At 37.1% G+C, this 27,077-nt stretch overlaps 1 protein-coding gene and 1 long non-coding RNA gene across 2 annotated transcripts in view; both read left to right on the plus strand.

Annotated features, from left to right (window-relative positions):
* The window catches only part of OTOG (otogelin), a 92,765-nt gene extending 72,336 nt beyond the window's left edge, over positions 1 to 20,429 (plus strand). Inside the window, exons 42-56 of the mRNA XM_025151290.3 lie at positions 558 to 696; positions 2,669 to 2,863; positions 3,701 to 3,913; positions 4,647 to 4,751; positions 5,094 to 5,204; positions 6,465 to 6,566; positions 7,005 to 7,103; positions 7,866 to 7,906; positions 9,012 to 9,087; positions 10,021 to 10,199; positions 11,400 to 11,504; positions 11,935 to 12,054; positions 12,830 to 12,875; positions 17,569 to 17,648; positions 18,906 to 20,429. Of these exons, the coding sequence (XP_025007058.2) occupies positions 558 to 696; positions 2,669 to 2,863; positions 3,701 to 3,913; positions 4,647 to 4,751; positions 5,094 to 5,204; positions 6,465 to 6,566; positions 7,005 to 7,103; positions 7,866 to 7,906; positions 9,012 to 9,087; positions 10,021 to 10,199; positions 11,400 to 11,504; positions 11,935 to 12,054; positions 12,830 to 12,875; positions 17,569 to 17,648; positions 18,906 to 19,106 (1,812 nt within the window). The 3' untranslated portion in view covers positions 19,107 to 20,429. The remainder of the gene's footprint in view (positions 1 to 557; positions 697 to 2,668; positions 2,864 to 3,700; positions 3,914 to 4,646; positions 4,752 to 5,093; positions 5,205 to 6,464; positions 6,567 to 7,004; positions 7,104 to 7,865; positions 7,907 to 9,011; positions 9,088 to 10,020; positions 10,200 to 11,399; positions 11,505 to 11,934; positions 12,055 to 12,829; positions 12,876 to 17,568; positions 17,649 to 18,905) is intronic.
* Positions 20,430 to 22,067: 1,638 nt separating this feature from the next.
* LOC112532552 overlaps positions 22,068 to 27,077 on the plus strand; it is a 57,199-nt gene continuing 52,189 nt past the window's right edge. Inside the window, exon 1 of the long non-coding RNA XR_006939339.1 lies at positions 22,068 to 22,114. This is a non-coding gene — a long non-coding RNA (uncharacterized LOC112532552). The remainder of the gene's footprint in view (positions 22,115 to 27,077) is intronic.

The raw sequence follows: 27,077 nt of genomic DNA on the forward strand, positions 1-27,077 counted from the left end.
GACAATGTAAGGGCCTGAATTCTCAAAGGCTGTAGAGAGCAGGAGCTCTGGCTTAGAGTGATGAGAAGGTGGAGCAGATCCTTTATAGCAAAATTAAAGCAAAAAACACAGTGTGAAAAAAAATATTTATTTGTGCTCATATGAGTATGTTTATCATTTCAACTTTTGTATATTGCTGAGTTTGATGAACAGGAGGCCAGAAATAGACAAAAGCATAGAGGAAGGAGGAACAAAGTGCAGTGAGTAATTATGTCTTCTGTTGGAAAATTTGTATAAGCTGCTGCTTTGACATTTATAATACGTGAAACAGAAGAATACAGGGATGTCTCACTTTTTTTTCTCATGTTCAGAAAGCCTTACTTTTAAATACCAGTAGACTCTCTTTTTATAATACCAGTAGACCAGGAAAGGCCAGTGATCTCTTTTTTTTTACTGTCAGCCAAGAACTTTTTACTTTGTTGTTTGTAGCTGATATTTAAAAAGTTCAGTCTTTTCTTGCTACAAATCAGGGTCTCTATGAAAATACTTTTTTTTTTTTTTTTTTTTTCCTTTTTTAGGTTCCACCTGAGGTATTCTGTGATATCTGGGTTCAGGATTCTGAGTACATTCAAAACCCATGCGTCTCACTAGCTGCCTACGTCGCAATGTGCAACAAATTCAATATCTGCATAGAATGGAGGAGCAATGATTACTGCCGTAAGTGTTCTGCATGTATGTGTACCTCTAGTGTTTGCTGAGGCAAAACCTACCTAGTAATAAGAGTTAGTGTAAACTGAAAATATCTGTGCTCCCTGAGTTCTCAGATACTTTGGAAGTTATTATTGAGATTTATAAATTCAGCAGCTTTTATCACATAATTCAAAGTAGCATGTAGAAGGAATCACGCTCATTACATCCATTTCACAGATGGAAAAGTTAAGCTGAAGAGACTTACTCAGGGGCCTGTCTCTGGCTTCTAATGAATTTAGCTGTGGAAACTGAATCTTCTCCCATGCAATACAGTGTTCATTTCTCCTAGTTGCTTTTCATTAATAAAGCCAAAACAAAAGAGAATTGATTGTGGAAAGGAGGAAGCCACAGAAACTTCATCTGTACTCTCAGTTGGCACTTTGAGTCTGCTTGATGCTGCTCCAGAAAGCTGTATCTTGGTTGGAGAAAGCATTGTAGTAATCAGGAACCTTTGTGATTAAACAGAAAGTAGGGAGTAAAACCCTAAGAGCTTGAGGATGACCTCAGAATCCATTTCCCAAAGGCCAAGTGGAATCTATAGTGGTCAGTGATTCCCTAGGAAAGATTGTATCCAGCGATAACCCAGAGAGGTCTGCAGTTTAAGTACTCAGAAAGACCTGTTGTTCAACTGTGATCACCAGATCACACAATTGATTGTGCATAGTAATCATAAGAGCTGCCTTGTTGAAAGTGATTTCAGGTGAATACCTGCATACAGGCTTCATGTGGACGTGTCATAATCAGCTGCAAGTTAAACCAGTAGTCATGGAGTCTAAAGCTTAAAAATGGTCAGATTTAAAACAAAACAAAAAACAGCCAACAAACCAACCTCTTCACCTCCTCAGTTTGTCTGGTTTTTACTAGCAAACAGCTCTTTAAAAAGAGACCTTGCAAGATATATCTGTATATACAGTTAAGTGCTGCATCCACTGTGAGGGGGATGCATACTCTCATTTGTATACTACAGTGACCTCTGGTGGTGTGTGTCTACAAAGGAAGAAGCACGAAGTCACGCCTGGATTTTGTTATCACTGCGTATTGACATGCTGTGGGCTGATTTTTAAAAGCCCAAGCTCCTCTATTTACAGGGCTGTACTAAGTATTTCCTCTGAGGCATAATGGTCATTTCCAGCAGGGAGGAGCTGAACAGAATTGACATCCACTTTAATATATAAACTGGAACCTTCTTTAGATAGTCTCCTATGTGAACTGAACGTTGTCTCATTTACCATCGTTCCAGATTGTGTTACTGGCTGACTTACATATCCCTACAAGATAAGGACCCTATTGGCTGATCATAGAGCCATTTGTTGGCATTTGTAGTCATTTTCTTTTCATCATATTTATGTAGCTTGTCTGCTACTAGCATTTAAATGCTATTTTGAACTAATGAAGTATCATAGTAAGTTCTCAAAAAGTTATTCTGACATGTACCCATTAGATACCAAAGAATTTACATTAAAATTATAATGACTGTTAAATTTAATTCTATTGATTGACTTCAGAATAACAAATCTCATCCATGAGTGTAATTCATGTGGATATTTGCTAAATATAATAATGAATTCATCCCATGTTTATTATTCCAGATAAAACAATGCTGAACTAGACTTTACATTTACCTTTTTTTAGTAGTAGACTGGGCTTTGTCCTTTAGAAATCACTGTTTTCTTTATCCACTGCAAAGTACTTTGAATGTTTAAAAACACTGTATTACCAATCTTAGGCAGACCAAAGTCTTAGAAAAATGAAGTAGAAGTGCTTCCAAAATGTTCTTATGTTTGAATTCATGTAGAAGGTCTGCGTCAGTGTTTTAGGTTGGCAGATCCTACTGAGTTGGCAAACATCACAAGTTGACAAGGAGACAACAGTGTCTTCCTTTAGGTAGTACACTCATATGTGACTACATTTTCAGATGAGTGATTTCTTTCTTTTCTAGCCTTTGCCTGCTCTGAAAACTTCTCCTATCAGGCATGTATCGCTGCCTGTGAGGTTGCAGAGAGTTGTCAGAATAACGAGGTTGCTGCTTTGGACTCAGACACCTGCTTGGTGTTGACAGAAGGCTGTGTCTGTGCTGAAGGGACCGTCCTTCACCGAGCTCACACTGCTGTCTGTATTCCTGAAGAAAAATGTGGTATGTTTTAATGTGGTTTTCTTCTTTATTACCTACAGACTGGTGGTCAGATTCTTCACTATTAATAAATTTAGGCCTGGCCTGACGTTGTTTAGGTTTTGCACAAGTTATTCAGTTGAGGACTCAAGGTTTTCAGTAAATATTAGCTTTGCAAGTGAGGAAGCATTAAGTGTCCTTGTGACATATCACTTTGCTTACTTCTCTCAGCTGAAAGATGCTCTTCAGAATGATTGTTTTTGCTTATGCACTCCATTGTTGGAAGTATGTTAGTCTTAGCCCTTTTTTTACCTAGCCTTTTGCCAAGGAGTCCAACTATTGATATTAAGTGGCAATTAAAAGGTTTGCAACAGTTAATTATATGTTTTGGATTATTTATGTCCTATGTTCTTTTTGTCATCATTTATATTTATTCTCATTACAATTCTGCTTGAAGACACCATATTGTGGACAAATACTTAACAAAAATCTTAAAGATGTCATTTGTTATAAATAAAATGGCATAAAGCACTGTAATTAATAATAGCTTTGTCATATGTGAAATACAAAAGCAAGTTATTTTCAGATCACAGCTTTAAAAACAAAGGATTGGATTGGAATCTTAAGTACCTAGCTTTGCATGGGAGGTACAAAGCAAAGTGTAGGCCCTGATCCTCAGGAGGGTATTGATTGCCTTGCTTTCCCACACAAACTCGGTCTCAGACTGTCTCCTCTTTAACTTTTTTGTGGTGTGACATGTGATGCTTTAAAAGCTCTCCGTACCTGCCGTGGAAGAAAATGGTGATCAAAATTGGAAATAAAAAGGAATTACTTCAAATTTCTTTTGTCTTCATCGTCTAGCTTGTACAGACAGCTCAGGAGCACCTCATGCAGTAGGTGACATCTGGAAAACATCTTTGAGTGGATGCTGCATGGAAAAATGTGTTGACATTGAGACTATCATTCCAGTGGAGTACAACTGTTCAGATACCCACAGTTTTGACTGCCAGAGATTTGCAGAAGTGGTCTTGCTTGTTCCTGGTGATCAGACATGTTGTCCTCAGAAGATCTGTAGTAAGTATTCTTTAATGGTTGCGATTAATGCTCACTGAAATACGTAGATAATCTTTCCTGTGGTTTGTTGTCTTGTTACTCATCTTATTTTTGAAGTGAATAGCAATGATCTGAACTCATAGGTTGTGTAGAAAACTGTGGAAACTTTATACCATTGGCTCAGAATCTAGTGGGATTTATCAGAGAGGTAGGAGGAGGAGACAAATGTTAAAAGGAATTAAATAGCTCTGTGATTATTTGGTATGAATTTATTTATCTCAGCAGTACAGTCTAGCAATACACTTTTAACATCCAAATACAAATCAATGATATAAGTAATTACTAGAAAAAAAAAAGATCAGATGATTGTGTATGTGTTTTACAAATTCAGCAGTAGAAAAGGATATAAAAGCTTTTATTCATGTTTAGGTTAGAAAATCCATCTTGAAAACAAGTTGCAGGGAGTTTTCCTCTTTTTGCCATCTGGGTTGATATTGTAGTGGTGAATATTCCACTGGAAAGGCAGTTTTTAAGTGGAATTTCCAGAACGCCTCAGTTGTAGTTTTTGATTTTGCCTCACAGGGAATGTGGCTGGACAATTCTGAACATAGTCTGGGGGGCTTTTGCTAATTTGTTGTGGTTACTCAGAGAGTTGTGGTATCAAACTGCAAATACTGCTTGCCACTACTCCATTTATAAATGCATAAAGTAGTTTAGATGGTTGTTTTTTTTTTTCTTTCCCTTTATGAAATAGTTTGTAATCAGAGCCTGTGTGAACCCCTGATCCCAGAGTGTAATGACTTGGAAAAACTGGTCATTTACTACAACGAAGAATCCTGTTGTCCCAACTATGTTTGCGGTAGGTTTCTTTTGAAAAGGTAAAAAAAAAGTTCACTGTGTAAAAGACAGTAAATGAAATAGATCAACTTTTAAGCAAAATGGAACTTAGTATAGAAACCATTTTTAAAATGTCAGTTTACAATTTTTTTTTTTCATCTAAAAGCTCATGGTTGGAATATGCCTCAATTGGTGCAGATGTAATGGAGTCCCGTGTTCAAGGATCAAGTGAGAATGTGTACATCACTCTGTCATAGAGAGTTCTGTAATATTTTAGTTCTCTCTCATTTCTTACTGATGTAGCATTACAAAACAGGAATGATGTACTTCACAAAAAGAAATAAATCTGCTGTGCTTGTTTCAGAATGTGATCCAGCAAAATGTGAACCAATGGAACACATGCCAAGCTGTCAAGAGGACCAAACACTTATTGCTACTCGGGTGGAGAGTACATGCTGCATATCCTATATATGTGGTACGGAATCCTGGCTAGTTGAACCTCTTACAGTTTTCATGCACGCAATGATGTCTGCTAAAACTTAGCAGTTAAGATTACTTGTACTTTCTTGAGCTCTCCCAGCATAGTAAGGCTTGAAAGTGGTTAAGGAAATGGGCATTAAGTTTATAGGGCATAGGTAACGGCAACAGCCATCAACAGTCATAGAGTGGCTTTGCGTAGCTGAGTAGTATTTTTAGGTCAAGTAGAGGATTGATGGTGTAGTACATGAATGAACAATTTGCCTTTGATCTTGGCCTTTGAGAGACTGACCATGCGCAGTATGTGACTGTGGCTGTTTGGCTGTTTTTTCTAAAGACAGACTAAGCTTATATATGCTCTGGCTCTCTGTATCCTGTTGTATCATCTACGGCCTATTTTAACTTGATGGCAAACATCCTATATAAGAGTATTATGCAAATTTATTCAGTTTTCTTGGGATTTGGTCCTTACTAACTTAATATGGCAATAAAATTGCACTTTTGGCATCGGTTTAGGAGTTCTAGTTGCTATCAAATTGTTGTTTTCTTTATTATATTAACATTATAATTATATATCCCATATGCTTCTCTTGAATGGGTTCTGTTTTAGAACATAGATTTCTGTGAATCACAGACTGATTCATCTTGATTAGCATTGCTGTGTGCAAAATTTGAACCTTAAGAGAACTCTGAAATACACTCCTGTCATTTCCAGTATTCAGGAAGCACTTTGAACATGTGACAGCTCCATTCTACCTCTGACTTCTCTGTCTATCCATGCAACATCCTTCTGTTTCTTTTTTTGATATAATGAATCTTTGAACTGGTATTTACACAGAATATATCTACTGTGATTTTGCTGTGTGTTTAAGTGAGAGGATAAAACTGAGATCACCTTTAATTGCATTTAACTGAGGATCAAAGATACTGTGTTTTTAGCAGAGGAGGCATTCCTGAAAATAGGGCTTGGATGGAGAGAAAAACCAGCAACATTTTTCACAACAAAACAAATGGAGAGAAAGTCCTGTTCATTAAGATCTGACTCACAGTTATTAAATTCATTATTTTTTTAAAGCAGATGACAAAGAAAAGGCAAGCTGCACTGAAAATTAGCATCTTCTGTATGGAAGGAATGACTTTACAGTACTTCTGCTCTTTTTAACATGTGTTTGTGAGGAACTCAATGGGTATGCGTTTCCTAGGCAGTGATAAAATTTCTTCCTATGTTTTAGATTTAAGTAATTGTTTTTTTTTCTAGCATGTGGGGCTTGCTCTGATCAAATACCCAAATGTCAAGAAGGAGAAGTTCTTATTGTGGATGACAATACTACAGAAAGGTGTTGCCCTACCTACCAGTGTAGTAAGTTTCACTTGATTTTGTTTTTTTTAGATAACAGAGAACATGGCAAATTTTGTAGTGTGGATGTTCAGTGCAAAATAAAAATGGTGGATTAGAGATACAGCTCCATTGTGCATATGAGCAAGCTATCATCTGTTTACTCTTTTAAAACTGCGTGTGTCTGAAGCATAATCTGAATATCTGTATCATGGAGACAAACTTCATACCCCAAATTCTGGAAATATTTTATTTTGTCTGTTTTAAATATTCGCTTAGGATAGCTGTGCTCCACACTACTATGACCTGATGGCTAACACATTTCAATCATCAGTTTATTCAAGTAAGGTGTTTTCTAAAGGTATTCATTAAATAAGCTATTTAGTATCTCTTGATTCATATTACTGTTCATCAAAATATGACAACCTTGTTTTTACTGGACTTTCTTTACTTTAATTTTAGTTTGTGAAATACACCGTTGTCCTGAATTCAAATGCATGCTAGGCATGTCTTTGGTGGAGGTATGGAGCCCAGAGAAGTGCTGCCCCTTTCGGACATGTGGTAAAATGACTAATTTTCATTTTAGTTGCCTTAGACAATAAAACACAAGAGCTTTGGCTACTTGTATTTAAGTCTAAAAACCTACTAAATAGATGCGCAAATGATGATGTGATGCACATACGAGCCAGTTCTATAAGGGTGACTTTCTCATGAACAGATGAGATTGTAGATCATCTCATGGTACTCTCATTCAAAGAGCTTGAATCTGCCTGGTTTGTTTTTTTCTTGCTTCATGAGGATGATAGTATACTGTAGAATTTGTCCATCCGAAACAGGAGACTTCCCATCTTGGCAATTTCTTAATAGTTAGTAAATTATTTATGGCTTAAAAAAAAGAAGGGTGAAGTGTTCATGGGTCAGAAATTTGCCAGTTTATGAGGGTGGCAGTGCAACAGTTTATTATGCTCTAGACACAATTCTCCATTGCTTTGTATTGTTTATGAGGATTGTCAACATTGCAAGGGAGCAAGAGGCTACAATGATTGTATTTTTATCAACATATTCAGACAGGCTGTAGATGATAAAGCACTGCAATTTGTTCTAAATGGGTGAAGGTGGTCACAGAAACTGAGATTAGTTTTTATGATGGATTAGAAACCAGACATAATTCTGGACTCCCCAAGTTATATATTTCAAATACCTGCAAGGCTTCTTCGGCAATGACTCAAAAATGTGGAACTTCTGATTTCTCTGATGCTCTGTTTTGTAGAAATGGTATATAGATTTTTAAACCATTGTTTCTGCAATTGTGTTTTGTTTCAGAATGCGCATGTGAAATGATCCCCAAACCTCAGTGCAAACTGGTATGGAATCCATCTTATCAGAATTCTTTTATAATTTTCTCATGGAATCAATCAATCAGTATTTTTATTAAAAGTTAAACATGGAATGCTGTGTCATTCTCTTTTATCTAAATTGTTTTAGTAGAAGCTAGATCACTTTTTAAGAAGTCAGGTTTAAATGTCCTGCAGGATAAAATGACTGTGTGATACTGATATTTCTTCAGATTTTTTATTGCCATATGCCACCCTGAATATTCATGGAATAGAACTACTTTCATGTTTTTGAAGACATAATTTTATTCTTCAGTTGTCAGTACAGTGCATTAGTGTTTTCTTAATACTGTTTGTCATAGCAACAAATAATCAAGTCAGTACATGCTTATCTGTAGTACGTAGTCAAATAATTGACTCACCAATGTTTTTTAAGTTGTATTCCACCATGACTTGTTCTGCGCTACAAAAATGCTTATTTGCATTATTGGGTTAGGTTCTCAGTCAATACCACATATTTTATCCAGAAAACAATGCTGCAAAGGGAATAATTAATAAAAAAGTCTAATTGGAAACTCTCTGGATATAGTACTTAGATTTTATTGAGAATTTTTAGTCAGTAAACCTCAAAAGGCTTTGCAAATGATGTTGTTGTTGTTAGTACATCCATCTTATAGATGAAGAAACTTAGGTGCAAGGTATTACAAGGTATTAGGACTGGGAGGGAAGTCTTGATTTTCATGTATGTCAAGTATTAAAAAGTACAGCTGTACAAGCGTAATACTACTTCTATCCATTCAGTTAAACCATGCAAACATAAATTCCATGTTGCTTGGAGAGTTCTGTATAAACGCAAGCTACTACTTTTTTTTTTGTATTAAGTGTTTCCTGTACTGACACCAATAACTGCTTCTATTTTTCAGATGTAAAAAGATAATAATAATAACAAGTATATTATTTGCTATTCATTACTAAATTAAATATCACTATGGAAGAGCAAAGTGAATTCCAAAGTAGTTATTGGGCATCAAAAGATACTGCTACTTGAATCCCAGAGGAAAGGTGTTTAAAGTAAAAAGATACAGATGAGCAGCCTGTCATTCCACTTCTCTTTTTTCTGCTTTTATATCCATAGGGACAGAAACTTCAGATAGATGAACAGTTTCAGAACAGTTCAGAAAATATATGTAACTGTGTTAAATACAAATGTGGTAAGTCCAGAAATAATCTAATTCAAAGAAATGCTTTTCAAGTGTAAAGAAAAATTCGTAGTTATAAATTGGACGTTTGAGCTTTTAACATGGTACATAGGAGGAAAGAATTGACTGATATAATTTACAAATAGCATAGGAAGGGGCAAGAGAATAGGATCACTCACTAAATACTTGGTTGCTTATAGCCTGTCCTTGGATTCTGTTAGTTCCTGTAGCAAAGTCTGTGCACAGAAATAGACAGAATTTAGGAAATGTTGGGTGGTGTTCACTGAGCAGTCTGTGCGTTAATAAGCTGGTTGGAGAACTCCAGCAAGAAACTAAAATCCATACTTGATGTCTAGAAGTAGCCCCATTAGCCCATTATGAGGTCATTCAGGAGCTGGTAGGATATGCTAATGTGTTTTATGTGAACAATGAGATAGCATTCAGGGCCATGCAGAACTCATCTTGGAGCATGCCCAGTAGTGCCTGAGGAAACTAGTTCTGTGGGGTACTCAGCTGGCTGATTGTTGAGATGGTCTTTGCATAGATTTCTGCAACAAGGATACATGTGAGCTAATTGTGTTCTATTCCCTCCATAATCAGTGGGGAGAAATAGACATTTCTCAGGCACAGTTCTTACCATAAAGTAGAATTAAAACCAGTTGAAGTCTGCACTGTCATTTTTGTGGTGCTGCTGATAAAATGTTAAATTCATGAGGAGTTATGTTTGAAGTAATTTGGCAACTGTAGTGAAACATTAGACCATTATATTTAGCAGTTTATATTTGAAAATCTCTCCCATAATTCTTGAAGAGGTAGAGTAGCATTTTCCATGCCTATTTTACTCTTTGAAGCATTTTTATTTAATGTTTTGATACCAAAATAATTGTTCTGAGTTTGCCGGGTTTCTGTTTGTTTATTTGTTTGTTTGTTTATTTTTTCTTGTAGTGAGAGACAAAGTTTGCTTGAGTAATGAGAGAGGCGTGCTGCTACCTGGACAGACAATTGTGGAACACAGTCTAGATGGCATTTGCCATATTTCTTACTGTACAAATGTGATTGATCCTTCCACTAAATACTACAGAATAAACACTTCTTCAGTAGCCTGTGCTGTCGAGTGCAAAGATGTAAGAAATTTAGGATTTTAGACATGTATATTGTGACTGGTGTTCTTAACTACTTTTTTTTTTCCTTGAGTGGATTATAGTCATGAGAACAAGATGGAAAAAATAACTATAAGACCCCCTTCCCCACAGTGATTTACTACCTATCTTGGATAGAAGTTAATTGAATTCTCTCTCCCTTCACTATTTTCCCAGAATATAGATAATGTGTTTATGCTGACTTTGTTTCTGTATGTTGAATGTCATAAATTCATGCAGTGTTTTATTGTGTGATTTACTCTCTCCATAAATTACCCATTTTGATGGGTAATAAATACCATAAATGGATAAAATACCAGGTGGATTTGTCTGGCTGAGGCACAGAACGGATGCAATTAAGTCATTAATAACCATACTATTGCTCCCCTTTAGAAAGACAGGTGGACCTTATTTGATCTTAATTTTCTTAAAACTGCAATTGTATTTAGGGAGAGTTGAGCACTAACCCGATGGAGAGATGGCTTGAAGGTTTGGATAGATTTATCCTCACTGAGAATACAGAAGGTGACAAGTTCTGTTACCATCTCATGTATTTGAACTAGCTACTGCAGAGATCCAATGCTCAGCAGGGTCCCATATAGAGCAGCAGTGGACTAAAGGACTGATAGCATACTACCACTGTGCATCTTTAGCTTTAGCTTTAGCTATGTTGTGCTGGCACAAATTGCCAGCCATAGAAGCCATTAGGTCAGTAAGAACTGGGAAGAGAATAATAAGAAGAATTTCAAATGTGATGAAAACAGCTGCATTAAATATGGAAATGGTATCTTGGCTTTTTTTTTTTTTTTACAAATCATGATACGTAACTGTGGGAATATTATATGGATTACATTTTAAATTATGTTTTTGTTTGTTGTCTAATGTGTAAAAAAGTAAAATTTCAATGGTTGTTGATGTAAGCTGTCAGACTAACATTTAAAAATTAGAGAGAGACCAGTTAATTCTCTGAGCTGGAGCTTCTTCCCATTTTGAATTAATGGCATTATATATTTTATAAAAGGTTCCCGAACATATAGGGCATACAAACAGAAGCTGTGTGCTTTTGAAAGTTATTTAAAACCTGTCCCTAAGATAAAATACCCCTAAAAACTCTGCCCATTACCCTAGTAAAAAGTCAAGTTGCACAGTAGTTTCATACAAGGAATAATCTGTTTATTTTGGCAGAACCAAGTCTATCAACCTCCAAAGGATTTAACAACTTGCTGTGGTAGCTGTAAGAACATATCATGTCTCTACACTTTCAACAACGGTACAGTTTCCAATTTTAAGGTAAGTTTTTAAATCTCTTAGTCGCTCAAAATATTCAGAAGTAAAGAAAAAAAAATCAGATAATACTATACATGCATTCCCGAATACATTGCACGAAGAAGATATACTTTTGGCTAAATACTAGGAATAGTTCTGCATTTACTCAACGTTATTTTTTTGGAGAGTCAAATCACATAGCTCCCTACAAGGATTAAGGGATTTTGATACACTGGAGAATAATAGCTTGTCTATTGTAGAACCTGCTTACATGATTTAGTGGACTTCAACTTTTGTACTTAAACAGAACTTTAAGGTGCATCTAAATCATATTTTGCTGTATTACTTTTCTTTCAGACAAAGTTGGATTCAGTGGAATTGTATAATGAATATTTGTAGTACTGTTTCTGCTGAATTGCTGAGTTTTACCGTTCTGTTTTACCATTTTTAACAGCCTGGTACTACTTGGATTTCAAACTGCGTGAGATATGAATGCATACATACAGCAGTCGGATCAGTTCTAGTTGCATCTTCAGTTGGCTGCCCACCCTTTAATGAAACCGAATGTGTAAAGGTCAGTGCTTAATACATAGTTTACATTCCACCTATGATTCATGATTTCATGAAAAGATCAACATTGACAAAAGATTCTCTGACCTTAAGAAGGGAGACATTTGTAAGTTCTCGTAATGCCTGCAGTTTTGTCCAGATACTTGAAGATGAAAAACTCTAACCATACATACATAGCATGCCATCAGACTCCCCACTTACACAGCTGGAGATGCCACATTCTCAGAAATTACTGTCTCTTTTCCTGGAGGTTTGTAGTATCAAACTAGTTTTTCATGCAGCTGTCTGAACTTGGATGATTTTCTGGGTTGAATAACTTTATAACTGACTTCATGTGTAGCTATTTGATTCATCACGGTGGTAAGGAACTTTGAAGAAAATGAAAGATGGTCCAAATATCATTAAAATTTTCAACATTGAGACATAAGGCTTTTTGGTCTAGACTTGCAGGGGAAGCAAAGGTTCTAATTTGTGAAATTATTTTAGACTAAGTGCCAGCAAATGTATGCAGGGAACAATTTCATTTCACTCTAATTCTACGTTTACATGGTACACAAGCAGGGAGCAGTCCTAGAATAACTGGGGGGTTATAGTTCTTTCTCACTGATAACAATGGATTGGTTCTTCAGAGTCTTTTGCCCATATAAGGTTATAAAGATATAATGGTAAAATTGTAGAGCTTTATCAGGAAGATTTTCCTAATAATGAGGACATGCAAATATATGTGAACAAATGTTTGAAAAAATGACTTTTTTTTCCCTGCCATCTGTCTTGATCAGGTTGGAGGCTATGTTGTACCATTCCTGGAAGGATGTTGCAAAACATGTAAGTGATTAATGAAACTCACAGATTTCCACTCATCGAGACTCACCAGACTGTCTGATCTGTTGTTACTTTAGAAATAAGTTTGATTCTTTACTGTATGGAAGCTTGATTCTAGTCTCAAAAGATGTGTTCTTACCAATCTCATTTATGTGAATACTAGTGAAGTTAGTGCAATTAAACCAGAAAAAAGTGGTTTAGCACTGAAGGCTTTACTCCGGTGACATAAACTGTGGCTGGCCAAGTCTCTAACTTTGCTATGTTGAGTACTTTCTTCTTCTCATATAAAACTCTTAAAAATAATAATTACTGCATCTAATGCTACTGTATTTTGGAATGTGCCCCAAAGAACGCTTCAGCTACACTCACATCTTCATATCTAGTTAAAAAACAAAAAAGGAATTGATCTATGCTGTTTATAAGTTAATGCTGTAAATACTTAACTAATTGTAATATAGCCCTGGATTCTGTTGATAGACATATTTCAAAAGCTGTCAAGCAATGTCTTTATTTTAAAGAAAAAAACCCACCTTTACCTTGATACCAAGATCTGTTTTGATGTCTATGATAAAGGGGTTCTGGAAAAAATAATTCTTTACAGAACGTGTTCTAAATTTGCTAATTCTCAACTACGAATCATGAGCTAAATACCCTTTTTCTTCATATTCTGGTATGTAACTGGGCCTCATTCACTGCATGAGCCAAACACCTAACCTGAAGAATTTAAGAATTAAGAATTTAAACATCTCACCTGAAGTTGGCAACCTTAATAGCAATGTAAAAGGAGATTTTTTTTTTAAAAGGGCAGTATCATATTATCTTTTAAAAAAGTACAAAATTCTCACTCTATTTGCATAAGTGGGTAGAACAGTGACCTAAGAGCTAAGGATAGGAGGTAAACTGTAGGAGAGAGTTGGAGAAATGTGCAAGTATTTCCTACTGGTTGGGATGGGACTTGATCATGACTACCAGATATGCCATCATGTGCAGAGTTACTGCAGTGGGATATATGTAGTGAGTCAGGACACACTTTTTCATTTCATCTGTTATGTAGTACATGCTGTAGTACAGAGCTTCTTGAAATTGCAGATCTGCTTTTTTTTGATCCCGATCACTGTAAGGTAATAGTACTACAACTTCATGATTTTTCATTGTAATGGACCTGTGCTTTAAGCACTTGTTCCTAGTTGTTTAGCTGACTCTCCATTGGCTCTTTGAGATTAGTTTTTGAGATTATCTGACATTACTGTTCAATGCCTTATTAGCCGTACAAGCCAGTTTCTGAACAAAATACTTATTAAGGCAGCTAAAAATCTATTAAGCTGATTTTGATTTTCAGCAAGGCAGAAGATACTCCTAATATATTTAGAGAGGGATCATAACCACACTCTTAAATAATTAAGACAAAATAAAATTTTTAGTGTAGGGCATGCATCACAAAAAGAAAATTAACCACTTAAAAATAGCCACTGACGTTGGAGATTTGCGTTTACGAGTATATTCATGTCATTGATTTTACAGCTGTTTATAGATAGCATGGCCAGTGAATCATGTAGTTAAGTCTGACTCAGAACAAATCTGGCATGAGAGCTATCAGTCAATAGTTACTGTGTGACATTTTATGAGAAGGGTTATCAGCATGTCATTTTCTTTTGAAATATTTTATGATTAGAAAACATTGTGATGTTTGCTTTCATTTTAACAAATGAAGCCCTCTGTGTAAGCCTCAAGAGTTACATGAAAATCCAGAGAGTTTTTACCAACATGGCTAGAGAAAGAAATGTACTATTTCTTTCTTGCAGCCCCTAAGAACAACTAAAATCTGGGATACTAGGTAGTCTCAGTTATACCGACGTAGATCAGAAATAACTTTTTTGAAGACATCTGGACTTGAACCACTTAAACAAATAAAAGTAATAGATCCATGATGTAATACAGCATCCTAAGCAGTATGTTTGAATTGTTCCTGGTTTTGACAATATGCATTGCAAGTAACACAGAGACTTTTTAATGTTGAATTCCTTTCTCAAATATGTTGAAATCTAATAGCTTCAAAGTGTTTCATATTGATAGGGAATCCTTTATAACATATAAGCTGTTCAATGTGTAATATTCTTACCAGGTTCTTCCGCATCAATGTTCCTCCCATTCCCTGTTAGCCCAGTCACTCCTACAGCCTATGCTAGCTGTAATAAAGGTACATTCTCCTGAAATTAGCAGAATCAACCCAAACAGCATCATTGTTGATTTCCAACAATGTACTCCCTGATAGGAGCATCAGGCCTTATGTCATCCGGTTATACCAAAAGCTGCAGTATAGCAGAGCTGCTTATGGTTCAGAATGGCTCACATTGTGGTTTGGTTTTGTTTTTCATTTTGCACTGCGTGGGCAGTGCATTGTTGTTAGCCAACAATATACTGTTGGTAGTAAGCACGCGCATAGTCTTTAGCTTGCTGCATGTGTAAATTATTGTGTTTGAAAAACGTACGCTAATTCCATTATGTGTATTGTGCTGTAGAACATAGACACTAATGGCTTTGCTTGTTAAAGTTAGTTTAATAAATAACTTTTTTGCATATTCTGTTCCATACAGCTTTGCCTGTGGTGGCATATTCAGTAGAAGTAGCTCATTTCTTTCCCTGCTGTAGTAAGGATAGTTAACTGAAAATTGCAAGCCTGTGCTTACTCCATGAAAATTGGAGATTTTATTTGTTATGTTTAATAGACATAGAGGATTTAATAGAGGATGATAACTTCTGGAGTTGTAACATGGTATGAATGCAGTTAGCTTGGCATTTATTTTGTGAAAACATCTCTCCATGTTTCTGTAAGAGAAACAATGTTGACTGTAATTTTGTACGTTGCTGAGCGACACACATTTCATTAACTATGATCCTGACTCTAGGAATACTACATTGAAGTCCATATTACTCCTTTACACTGGCATCACTTTAAATGACAAAGCTGTTGAATCAACTCAAAAACAAGGAAGGAGTTTTGACCATAAAGAACACGAAAAAGAAATTCATTAACACAACCCACATAAGAAAATTTTCACGTTTTGAAAGGCTTTTCAGAGAAAAGTATACCATATTTAGACCTCATTAAAAGCCACTGGACATTAAAATACATACATGGAAATACCTTATATATTTATTTCTTTGTGAAATGTGATGCAGTTTTGCTGTAGCACAGATGAAGTCATAGCCACAGCTGCACTGAGTTCCCCATCCTACACACCATGTGTAATGTCAGAGAAGAAAGTACATGAAAAAGACTGAGAAACACAAAACAATGGTGAGTTTTTTATATTCAAAAGTATTTTTTTCTTCTTTTCTCAATTTCTTTTTTACCTAAGCAAATATAATTCAGTAATAGTTGAGCACTAGCAGCTATTTCTGATTGTAGATGTTTATTTCTTTCCAGGAAAGTTCATTGCTGTCCTTTCTTTCAGATTCTAGAAACTTATGCAAGTTAGTGCAAGCCAATTAAAGTAATAAGAGTAAACTCTTAACTTATGCAAGTTAAGAGTCAGTAGCAAGTCCTAAAGTCCTTATGTTGTTTGAAAAGTGGAAAGAAAAAAAAGAAAAGAAAAAAAACACCCCCAAAAATTCACAAAAAAATGTTTCTCTTTTGGAAGCAGTTTAACCTGATTTAACAGTGATTAGAGCAGGAAACTGGACATTAGGCATTAAATGCAATAAAACTCTGTCACAGTTCAGTACTAGGCACCGGTAAAACCAATGAGTCTTTAATTGCCCTTGCTTTTCTGGAGCTAACACCTTGGGTTTGGTTGGCTGAAAGAGAATGCAGCTCCCTAAGTAGAGAGATGTGGGAGTGCATCATGCTGTGTAAAATCTGTTAAACTGTGGAAGCTTTTATAGTGAAATTAACTGTTTGTTTTTCTTGCAGGTCTTCAATGTGATGTGATTTCTTCAAGATAGAGAGGATCATCTTGAGAAAATACTGCTCTTTCTGATTTCAGACAACTGAATTTTAGACTGAACTTTGTTGCTTTTCTTCAAAATGCCCAGGATTCTCTCCTTAAGTCAAGTTTAACTGCTTTTATTTCATTCCTTAATTTCTTTATATCCTTTTTAATTTCATCACATACTTTGTAAACACTTTTGTGAGATAAAATGTGAACAGAATGCAAATGCAAATGTAAATAAAACATTTAATTTATTCATCTATGGTCTTTTTCTTATTTAATAAAAATATACAGAGCCTGCTCCCTCTGCTGAGCCCTAGTTACTTTCAGATCCTGGCGTTGTGTTCATTTTAAAACTTATTTATAGCGCTGGAATTTGGTTATTACTATTAAGATTTTATTTATTTATTAGAAAATGCACTTTATGCATCTTGAACAAGCCATCTCACAGTAATTGATCATTTTTACAAAATTTTGTGAAAGACAGCATAGACTTGCTCTGTAAAAGGCTTCTGAATGAAGAATAAACTTTCAGAGACACAAGATACTGGAGGTACAAGGAGATGTGTTTTAATGAGTGAACTAGAATGTTTTAAAAGCAGTGATTTCAATGCAAAGTATAGCTAATGTCACAAAAACTTTTGCAGAGATGTATTGGGTATATTCTTTGCCTATTGACACCATAACGCATTCAGGAATGTTCTTATCTCTGAAATGTTAAGAAGTTTGAGCTCATATTTTTTCAATCAATGCCCATTTTGCAGGTAAGGAAGATGGAAAATTCTGTAAAAAGGTGACTGTTAGGATGACTATCCGCAAGAATGACTGCAGGAGTAACACACCGGTAAGTAAATAACTATTAAAGTTTATTTTAATATGATAATAATAAGAAAATAAAGTGAGAGAAAGAAAACAAAAGTCTCACAGTGCTACTGTCTGCATTTCTCTGTTTCACAGAGATGGAAGTTAGTGTTTCCTTACATTATCAGCAATCATCTTCTCAATTAAGAAGAAAAATGAGAATGTCTGCCTCACTTTGAACACTTTTAGGATCAAGTTATTTTAGTGCAAATCCTAGCTCTCGCTTTACCCTACAATGCAATTAGTAGTTGCAAATTTACTTTGATATAACAGATGCTTGCCAGTGATATACTGCAGTTGAAACTACTGCAGATGTGTTTATTTTTCCATCTGTCCTGGGAAAGTGTTTCAATGCCATCTTAAATGCCAACAAAGAAAGGGATCTTGGGTCCTGAAGTTCATCTTTAGACAGCAGCGTGAGCATAATGTGATATATATAGGAAGAATGAGGCGCTATCTGTATGTCTACTGAATGATTTATGGTTGGAAGACACCAAACTCTTGCTGGGCAGTAAGGCAATGTGAGCAGTAAAAAGGGAGCAGACGTCTTGTGTGAGATGTGTAAGAGCACCTGAAAAAGCTGTAATGGAAGAGTATAGCATAACAGCTGTAACCTCCAAAGTGACACTGAGTACATTTTGTAGACTGAACTGTTGCACAGCCGGAAAATTTAGTCTCAGTGTTAAGAAATGCATCAAACAGCAATGCAAAACTTGATTACTGAACTTGAAAAAATTGAGAGTTTTGGTGTCTGTTTCAGTTACAGGGTGTCCTACTGTTTTAACATAGTAACGATTGTTGGCTTTTTCCTTATATTCTTCCTTACTGTTGCCAGCATATTAACACCACATGAGTATATTGCTGACAATAAGGCTGTAAGAAGTTGTTGGAAACATTCAATGCTACATTCAAGCCACAGTTGCTATGAATACTTTTAAATTCAAAACTGAAGTTGTTTCTTTGTGTATTAATAGCCAAAACCTGCTGTTACTGAAATCAACAGCAAAGTCATCATTAAGCTCAATGAGATAAAAGTTGAGGCATATCTAGACAATGTGCTTTAGTGTTTATTTATTACTCAATTGCAGTGGAATTCCATAAGAGGATAAAATAAATACCTACTTTTCGTTGCTTTGCAGTTGGTTAGGGGTGCATAACTTCTTTAGACTTCTTTTTAGGAACTCCTAATATTATTTCCTAATTGCATAAATTTGCTGATGTGCCTTATATTTTTTACCAGGTGAACATTGTTTCATGTGATGGAAAGTGCCCATCTGCAAGTATATATAACTACAACATCAACACATACGCAAGATTCTGCAAATGCTGCAGGGAGCTTGGACTACAGAGACGAACTGTGCAATTGTATTGCACTAGTAATTCAACCTGGGTCAGCTATTCAATCCAAGAGCCTACAGACTGTTCTTGCCAGTGGTCTTAAGAATGAATAAATACAAGGAAAGTAAACAGTCCAGCTGCTGCTAGCATAAGATAATTTAAATGTCTGTAAAAAATTTGCCAGCTTAATGTTAAAAGATAAAGGAACAAAAACATTTTTGGACTTCTCTATATTTCTAAAGAATGGGTTTGCATCATTTGTGTTGGGATTTGTCTTCACTTCACAGGCATTACTTTAAGAGTTCTTGTTATATGTGCCAACTTAAAAGGTTTTATATTTGAAAAGATTTATATTTGAAACACCTCAAGGGAAAGAACACCAACTGTTATGTTCTCCGAGGCACCCATTCCTGTTTTAAATCACTGATATGTGGGTGTATCTAGCAGCAGTCTACTATTTTGAATGCATTGCAATGGTGCAAATACATTCACTGTCTACTAAGAAAAAAAGTTTGGACAATATGAGAAGAATTTTTCAGTTCAAATCATTTTTCTAATGCAAAATAGAGTATGAATGGGAAATGAAGATACAGATATTATTTTTTGATCAGGGAAAAATTCTCACAATTAATAACAGTATGTAGAATTCCCTGGTAGTAATTTCAATTTTTGTAGTGTATTTTATATTGTAGTAAAAAGTAGTATGGCCAACATATAATGTATAGCACAGACAGACTGTTTTAGGTTAGTCATCAGTGGTAATGTTTTCTTTTTCTTAAACAATATGACATAAACTGAAAATACAGAGATTGAACAAATAAAAACCATTTTACATTCATTTATATAGCTAATACTTTAGCTGAAAATGGGCATCTTATGAAACATTTAAACTTTCTTTAGCAGAATGAACTGTGTTTTACATCAATATTAAAGATGTGAGAATTCATTAGGGAACTAAAAAACAGGATTATTAATCTATCTAAAAGAAAAATGTAAGTAGAACTACTTTGTCATTTATATATGTCAAGTGCTTGATATTGAAAATGTACAATTACAAGACCTGGAATTTCAAAAGCAATTCTGTTAATGAATTTGAACAATTAACATTTTGTTGTAACCAACTACTCTTTTTTTTTTTCCCCCCTCTAAGCTAATGTTACTGACCTGTTCATTCCTGACTAATGCCACCAAGATGCTGCAAAAATTTAGTTGTTTTAATTTTGTAGATCAAACCGTAGGTAGCACAGTGATATGCTTAAAATTAGAAAATATAAAAATGGATCTCAGCATAACTTGTTAGAAAGCTGCTCGTGTAGTTAATCCAAAGAAAAATGCGTTGTCAAAACCACTTGTGAACAGTTTTGATATTAATTTTTATACTGTACATTTCATTCTTACAATATCTAATAAACAACAAGGACTCTTATTTTGTTACCATTAATTTTGCTGTCATTGTTGAAGCACCTTACTGTCTGATTCAACATGCGTTGTTTACTGATTTGTTTTTCAGCAACGCATATGCTTCAGAAAACTACAAACTGAGGAGAAGGAAAAGGCTGTTTACGGGATGCTGAGCCAAGTCTTCAGTTGCCTAAAATTCAAAACCGCAAAGACGAACTTCAGCCACTCTTTATACCAACTGGCAGATGTCATCTTAGAGGGTAGGAATGAAAAGAAAGCTGCTTCTTTTTCTCTCAAGTAAGGTGTTTCTCAGTGCCAAGTGCCAACTGTCAAAATAAGAGACTGAACAAAACAAGAATTAGTCTAGCCACCATGCTGCCATGGGCCCTTCTCTTGCTGCTCAAGCTAATGGTAAAATGCTCATTGCTTCCAGCAGCAACGGTGGTTACTTTGAAAGGTGTTTGAGAGGCAGACATTTGTCTGCTGCTTTTAAGAGCAAGTAAATACTGGCTTCTATCAGCAAAAGTAGGAAGTAGAGTGTGGTGTCCAGAAACCATGATCAGACACTCTCATTTGTTTCCGCTTCAGGAATGAAATAATAAACACTGCGTTAAGTCCCTACTTCTGGTTTTGTAAACATTAAGCTTATGCTGAGAGAAACACGAGGAAAGATCCATACAGCTTATGGTATGACAGAGGAAGCCCCTTTTACCCCTTGATTGGTGTTAAATTCCTTCACAGATGCTTAGCCTGTCTGTCTGTCCTTAGTTCAAAGCAATCCAAGCCCTTCTCGTGTATTTACCTTACCCTGTGTTTGCACAAAGCAACTCAGCTGGAAAAAGATTTGGCTTTATTTGTACTTCAGCACCTTCAGAGGCAAAGGCAACCAGAACTGGCTGAGGAGTTTATCTGACCCTTGCTTTAGAGGAGGCACTTGAATTGCAACACAATCAAACAGTTTTAGTTTTTGTTTTTACTAATAGATTGCCTTTTGTTTAGTTACATAGGTGAAGAAGCAAAGGTAGGCAGATATTGAAGCTGCACCCTTAAGTATAAACATGTTCTACCATAATGGTGTTAACTCCTGTTTTCTACTAGTGCAGCAGGGCCCCCAGCACCCCCTGAGGACTGGGCTGCCTCAGCTTTATGCAACTCTGCACAGCTGTGTCAGGAAGGGTGTGAGGAACTACACCTGTGTCTACCGGGCTCTCTCTGCAAAAGATACTCTGCTTTCTAGACTAGCCAGGCCTGCCTTGCTTCTGAGGAGTATCACCATACGTTGGTACTAAGTGGTTCTCCAGAGAAGGGCACAGTGCCTTAGAAGTTAAGAAACAAACAAAACAGAACTTGGGTGCCAGTCCTGCAGATGATGGGTTGTTTTGGAGGGCCACCTCAGCTAGGGTAGCAGTGGAGTTGAAGGCTAGAGCAGGGCATGCTGCCATGGGGAAGGAAGGAAAGTTTAACCAAGCATAAAGCAGGAGAAAACATTTGCGCTGCTCTCATGGTCTCACTACATTTCTGAGAGGAAAGATGGACACTGGTGGCCACGGCCTGGAAGGGGTTAAGGTGCAGCTCCCTCACCTGCCTTGCATGAGGCTGATGAGCCACAGCTGAAGCCTGATTGTGCCTCCCTAGAAAGGCTGGAGATAAGGGAGTAGGTGCCATAGGGGTGAAGCGAAAGGAGCATGAAGAGTGTCCTATGAGGTTGTGGTGAGTCTTGTTCTTATATATTGATCTTTATTTTGGGAGTGAGGTTGGGGGTCTTGTGGGTTTTAAAACCAAGGAGAGGAATGTTGCCTTCCCTGCCCCAGAGTGGCCTGCAGGGCTTTCCTCAAGCTTGCCTCAGTGGGTCTATGAGCAGGGATTGAAAACACAACCCTTTTTTGTTACAGAAGCTGAGTTCAAGTGGTGAAAACAACAGGAAAATAAATACAAATGTTGTTGGTGTAGTAAACTCTTTGCTTTTAAAGCTATACTGAATTTTAGTAGCTTGCTGGTGCAGCCTACCAGGTTCTTAAATCTGCTGGGTGTTGGGGGGAGAGAGATTTACCTAATTTTATAAATCTGTATCTATGGTAATGGCCATAGGAAGGTAAAGTTACCAGCTGCTAATGCCCTTTAGTTTTCTTGTAATTGTCTTTAAGGCAGCCTGCAGAAATGGACTTCAGGAGTCAATCAGATTACATAAATAAAGGGCTTGTTAGTGCTTCTGTGGCTTCTGGCAGGTGTGGCGGGGTGCACTGTGAAGTTGTTTCTCCTGAACAAACAAAACCAAATCTAAATTTTGAAACATACCCTTCAGAAGCAAGGCAACAAACTTTTGTTTTTCTTCTCTGCTCCCTCAAGGTTGGCGAGGGGGGGGAATAAAAATGTGCAGAAGTGTTTTTCTTTCCTTGTTGATCTCTAATGTCACAATCAAGAACCTTTTGTTTAACATGAAATTAGATTCTGTGTGAACAAACTCCAATCTCCTGGAAACTGAGGCTTGATACATGTTCTGCATAAGCCCCAGAGTTTTACTCCACTGCTGAGGGTTATATTCTTCTCACAAGCTTTTCTACATGTGGATTTCTCTACAAAAGTCATTCCTAGTGCAGATATGAAAATACCTTAGGCTTGCATCATGTTAAAATTAGGACTTCAGATCTTTCCAATGCTAGGCGGTTTTAAATAGAATATTTGTTAAGTGATTTGAGTATGAAAATGTTGATTCCTTGTTATGGTACTAATGTCTAATTGGTACCTCTTTTGAAAAAACACTTCACCTGTGTTACTTTGAGTAAGCTCACCCAGCCGTGATTTGTGGAACAGTAGAAATGATTTGGCAGCTGGAACTTTGTGATGAATATTGGCTGTTAAGAAAGGTCTTAAAAAAGCACAACTCATATCACTGTATTTCCATCTAAACACTTACTATCTAGCTTGTTGGTACGTGATTTGGTCTCAGAGTAACAGCCTGTTGAGTAATGCTTAATGTAATGAATGATACTACTGCCTGGTAAATTGGTTAATTGGCAATATTGGCATCTGTTAGTCTACAGTTTAAAGTAAACTATTAATCACAAGTTAAGTAACTTACATCTCCTTACAATGGTATGCAGTCCGTGAAGTCAGATAAATAACATTCAAAAAATTTCATCCTCACTCTTACTTTTACCCACGCCATCTTCTTTATCCCAGTACAAGTGTCTAGACATGAATAATTAAAATAAGGTAACAGCTGCTTTGCAGAGGGTGATTTTTGGGGAAAAATCCCCTCTCAATGTGATTATAACATCTAACCTCTTTGGAAATAATACCTGGCAGACTGTCATCCTCTCAGGTCTGCTTTCTGTGCAGATTTTGACCAAGGTTTTGATCATATCAGCTGACTTAGATCTCTGAATTAACTCTGAATAAATGGCACCACTGACATTCATCAACATTTGCTGAATGTTTCTGGAGACAGCGGATGTGAGCACGGGGAGGCAGTGCGTGGTGCATTTCAGCAATGACGACAGCGGGTCACCTCTGCTGGTGCAGACGTCTACAAGGGTGGTGTGCAGACTGTTGTTCGTTGCTGGTGAAGATACATAGCTAATAAGGGTGACTGTTGAAAATCAGGATTTTGTACCTGAGCATTTGCTCTATCAAATAGTGTTGTTTTGTTCTTTGTATGTGTTGTACATGGAAATAAATCAGGGGCATGTAGCAACAGGATGAGGGTTTTTAGTGGTTTTAAACTGGAAGAGGGTAGATTTAGACTAGATATTAAGAAGAAATTCTTTACTGTGAGAGCGTTGAGACACCTCAAATAGGTTGCTCAGTGAGGTTGTGGATGCACCCTCCCTGGAGGTGTTCAAGGCCAGGCTGGATGGGGCTGCGAGCTATCTGCTGTAGTGGGAGGTGTCCCTGTCTGTTAAAGGGGGTTGGAACTAAATGATCTTAAAGGTCCCTTCCAACCCAAACTATTCTATGATTCTTTCAGAGCAGCCCAATATAATTTGCCTTCTGTAGTTTTTCCTGTATGTTTCAAAGTAAACTCTTTTGTTATGACAACTGTACTGAAATTGTCTCTGTATCTCTAGAACTAAAGCAAGTTGCCATCATCTGCCAAATGTTCAAGCAGGGAAGGCACAGCTAGCTGCATTCATTACCTGTCCAGCTGAATTTGGAAAGATGTGATGCATTTATCACCATTACTAGCTGAAAAAAGATCTGGTCAGTGAAATTTAAAGTACTTCTGTTTTATAGACTTTTATAGTGTAAGCATTGGCTTGAAATCTTAGAATCTTGGAGCCCTTGCCGTGGGCAAGATTGTCACCCACCAGCTCAGGCTGTCCAGGGCCCCATCCTGTCTGGCTTTGAACACCTCCAGGGGTTGGGTATCCACAGCTTCTCTGGGCAGCCTATGCCAGGGCCTCGCTGCCATCTGAGTAAGGAATTTATACCAAACATCTCACCTAATTCTCCCCTCCTTTAGTTTTAAACCATTCCTCATTGTCCTATCACCATCAGACCATGTAAAAAATTGGTATCCCTCCTGTTTATAAGATCCTTACAAATCCTACAAGGCCACAATGAGGTCTTCCTGGAGCCTTCTCATTTCTAGGCTGAACAACCCCCGTTACCTCAGCCTTTCTTGTACAAGAGGTGCCCTACGGAGCCCCATCCATTAGCAGCATCTGCTAGCTGTGAGTGTCGTCTGGTCCCACAGACTTTACATGTTCTGGTTTTTTTTCCGCTTTTCTTTCAAAATACAGTTTTAGAACTTTACTATTTTCAGTAATTGTAGGTAGTCTTTCTACTCTGTCTCAGCCCTGTATTGTGGACCTGAATAAGGAGCTTGTGTCCTTCAGGTAGACTTTGCAGTAGGAGTCCTATAATTACTTACAATGTAAATGCGTCCCTAAACCTAATGCTCTATAAATACTGTAGTTAATGTAATCTCTAGAATTAAATTCATAGCACTATTTCACATTTGTTTCTCTGCTCTATGACCAGTGTGGGAGAAGCTGGGGGGGGGGGGGGGTGGCAGAGGGAAGGTAATGTTCTTAGGCTTTGTTTGGCTGTGTTGCAGCACTTCTAAACCTTCTGTCAACACCGGCATGATGTTGCATTCATTAAAAATGCACGACCTTTTTAAAGATCCATCTGTTATATAAATATAAATAATGCAGCCCTATATTTTTATGGTATGCTAATCCCGCGTAGCCGTGGTCTAATTATCAAATGATTTCATGCTACCCTGGTGGCAGGCAACATCCAGACCACTGAACACTTGCTATGGATCTCTTATTAAATCCCTCTTGCACAGTTTCATTCATAAATTTACCACGGCTTTTAAAACAAAATAGTTTGATGCTTATACAGCAATATCAAATAAGAGCAGTATGTTTCCAGAACGCAGCAGCGTTTTTCAGATGCTCTGTTTCACGCATGACTGAATAATTGGTGGCAAACTCAGTTATTGCTTTCTTCTACCTTAAGTGGAAACCATACTGCGTAGCAGATAATGCATGCTGTTGTGTTCAAAGGCTAGATAGAGGCCTTGTGTGCAACTTGGCCGTACCAAGTTGTGAAGCTTGAACATTTGACTGTCTATGTCAAGATTCATTTTGGTGATGGTTGTCCTGAATCAGATGCAATGCTCCTGATCAGCACTTGTTTCCTTGCTCCAAGACAGCCAAAACAGAGCTAGTGTAGAGGTGCCAGGTCCTGGGATGCCTGTGCCTCTTGCCTCCTCTGGTATTCTTTTAACACTGTCCTCTATCAACTCTTCATCTTTGGCTATAGTGAAATGTACAGAAATTCCAGACTTTAATAGTTACATATGTCTTCATCAAAACCTCCTTCTAGGGTGGAATTGAACAGGATGTGTTTTACTTCTTTATTTTTGCCCTGAGTGTTTCTGCCTTTGTATGAAGGCTGGTGGGGAGCTAGCATGCAGTACCTTTGGTGGTGTGGCTTGGAAGAGCCCATGGCCCCTGGGGGGACATCGGGGCACTGCTGGCAGCAGGGAGCATCACGAGCAGGTAGCAGGGCTGCTGGTCAGGCACAGAGGGAATAGCCTGGAGATAAAGCCTGTGAGCAGACTGGAAGTCTGGATGGATTTCCCAGCCTTTCTGCAGTTTGTCTTTTGCTCAACGAAACACTTGTTATTTCAAGTACTTGCATATTCTAGTTCAAGCTGCCTGGAACAGGCAAAACATATTTTTGTTAACCTTTTCTGTTTGCCCAAATAGATCTGCTTCATGTAAATCAGAGCTAGTAGCACCACAGGAATGTTTTTCACCTACGTGTTACCAACATCCTTGATCTTCTGTGAGCGTCTAACAAAGTAATTTCCATCTTCTCTGACACAGCTAATTCTGATGTCAGCATTTGTAATAAGCTGGAAATTTCAGTGAGTTGAAGGCTTACTCACAGAAGTGTGACTTGCTGGTTGCTCGCTGGATCTGTTACCACTCCATTTGAAGCTCAAAGTAGTTAATGTCTGCCAGGTACTGTTCTGTGTAAGAAGATCCAGAACCCTTTAAGAAGTTTTTATGGGACATGAAATTCAAGCAGAATCTCTTCTAATTAATTTGGGTGAGAGGTGGCTGGGAGCCACCTTGGAAATTGTGCTGGTACTGCCAGTGCTCGGGTCAGCTTAAATTGCGGATCATGTCCCCAGGTGGCTTGATGACCACTG

Source organism: Gallus gallus, chromosome 5 (assembly GCF_016699485.2).
Source record: "Gallus gallus isolate bGalGal1 chromosome 5, bGalGal1.mat.broiler.GRCg7b, whole genome shotgun sequence".
NCBI classification, from domain to species: Eukaryota; Metazoa; Chordata; class Aves; order Galliformes; family Phasianidae; genus Gallus; species Gallus gallus.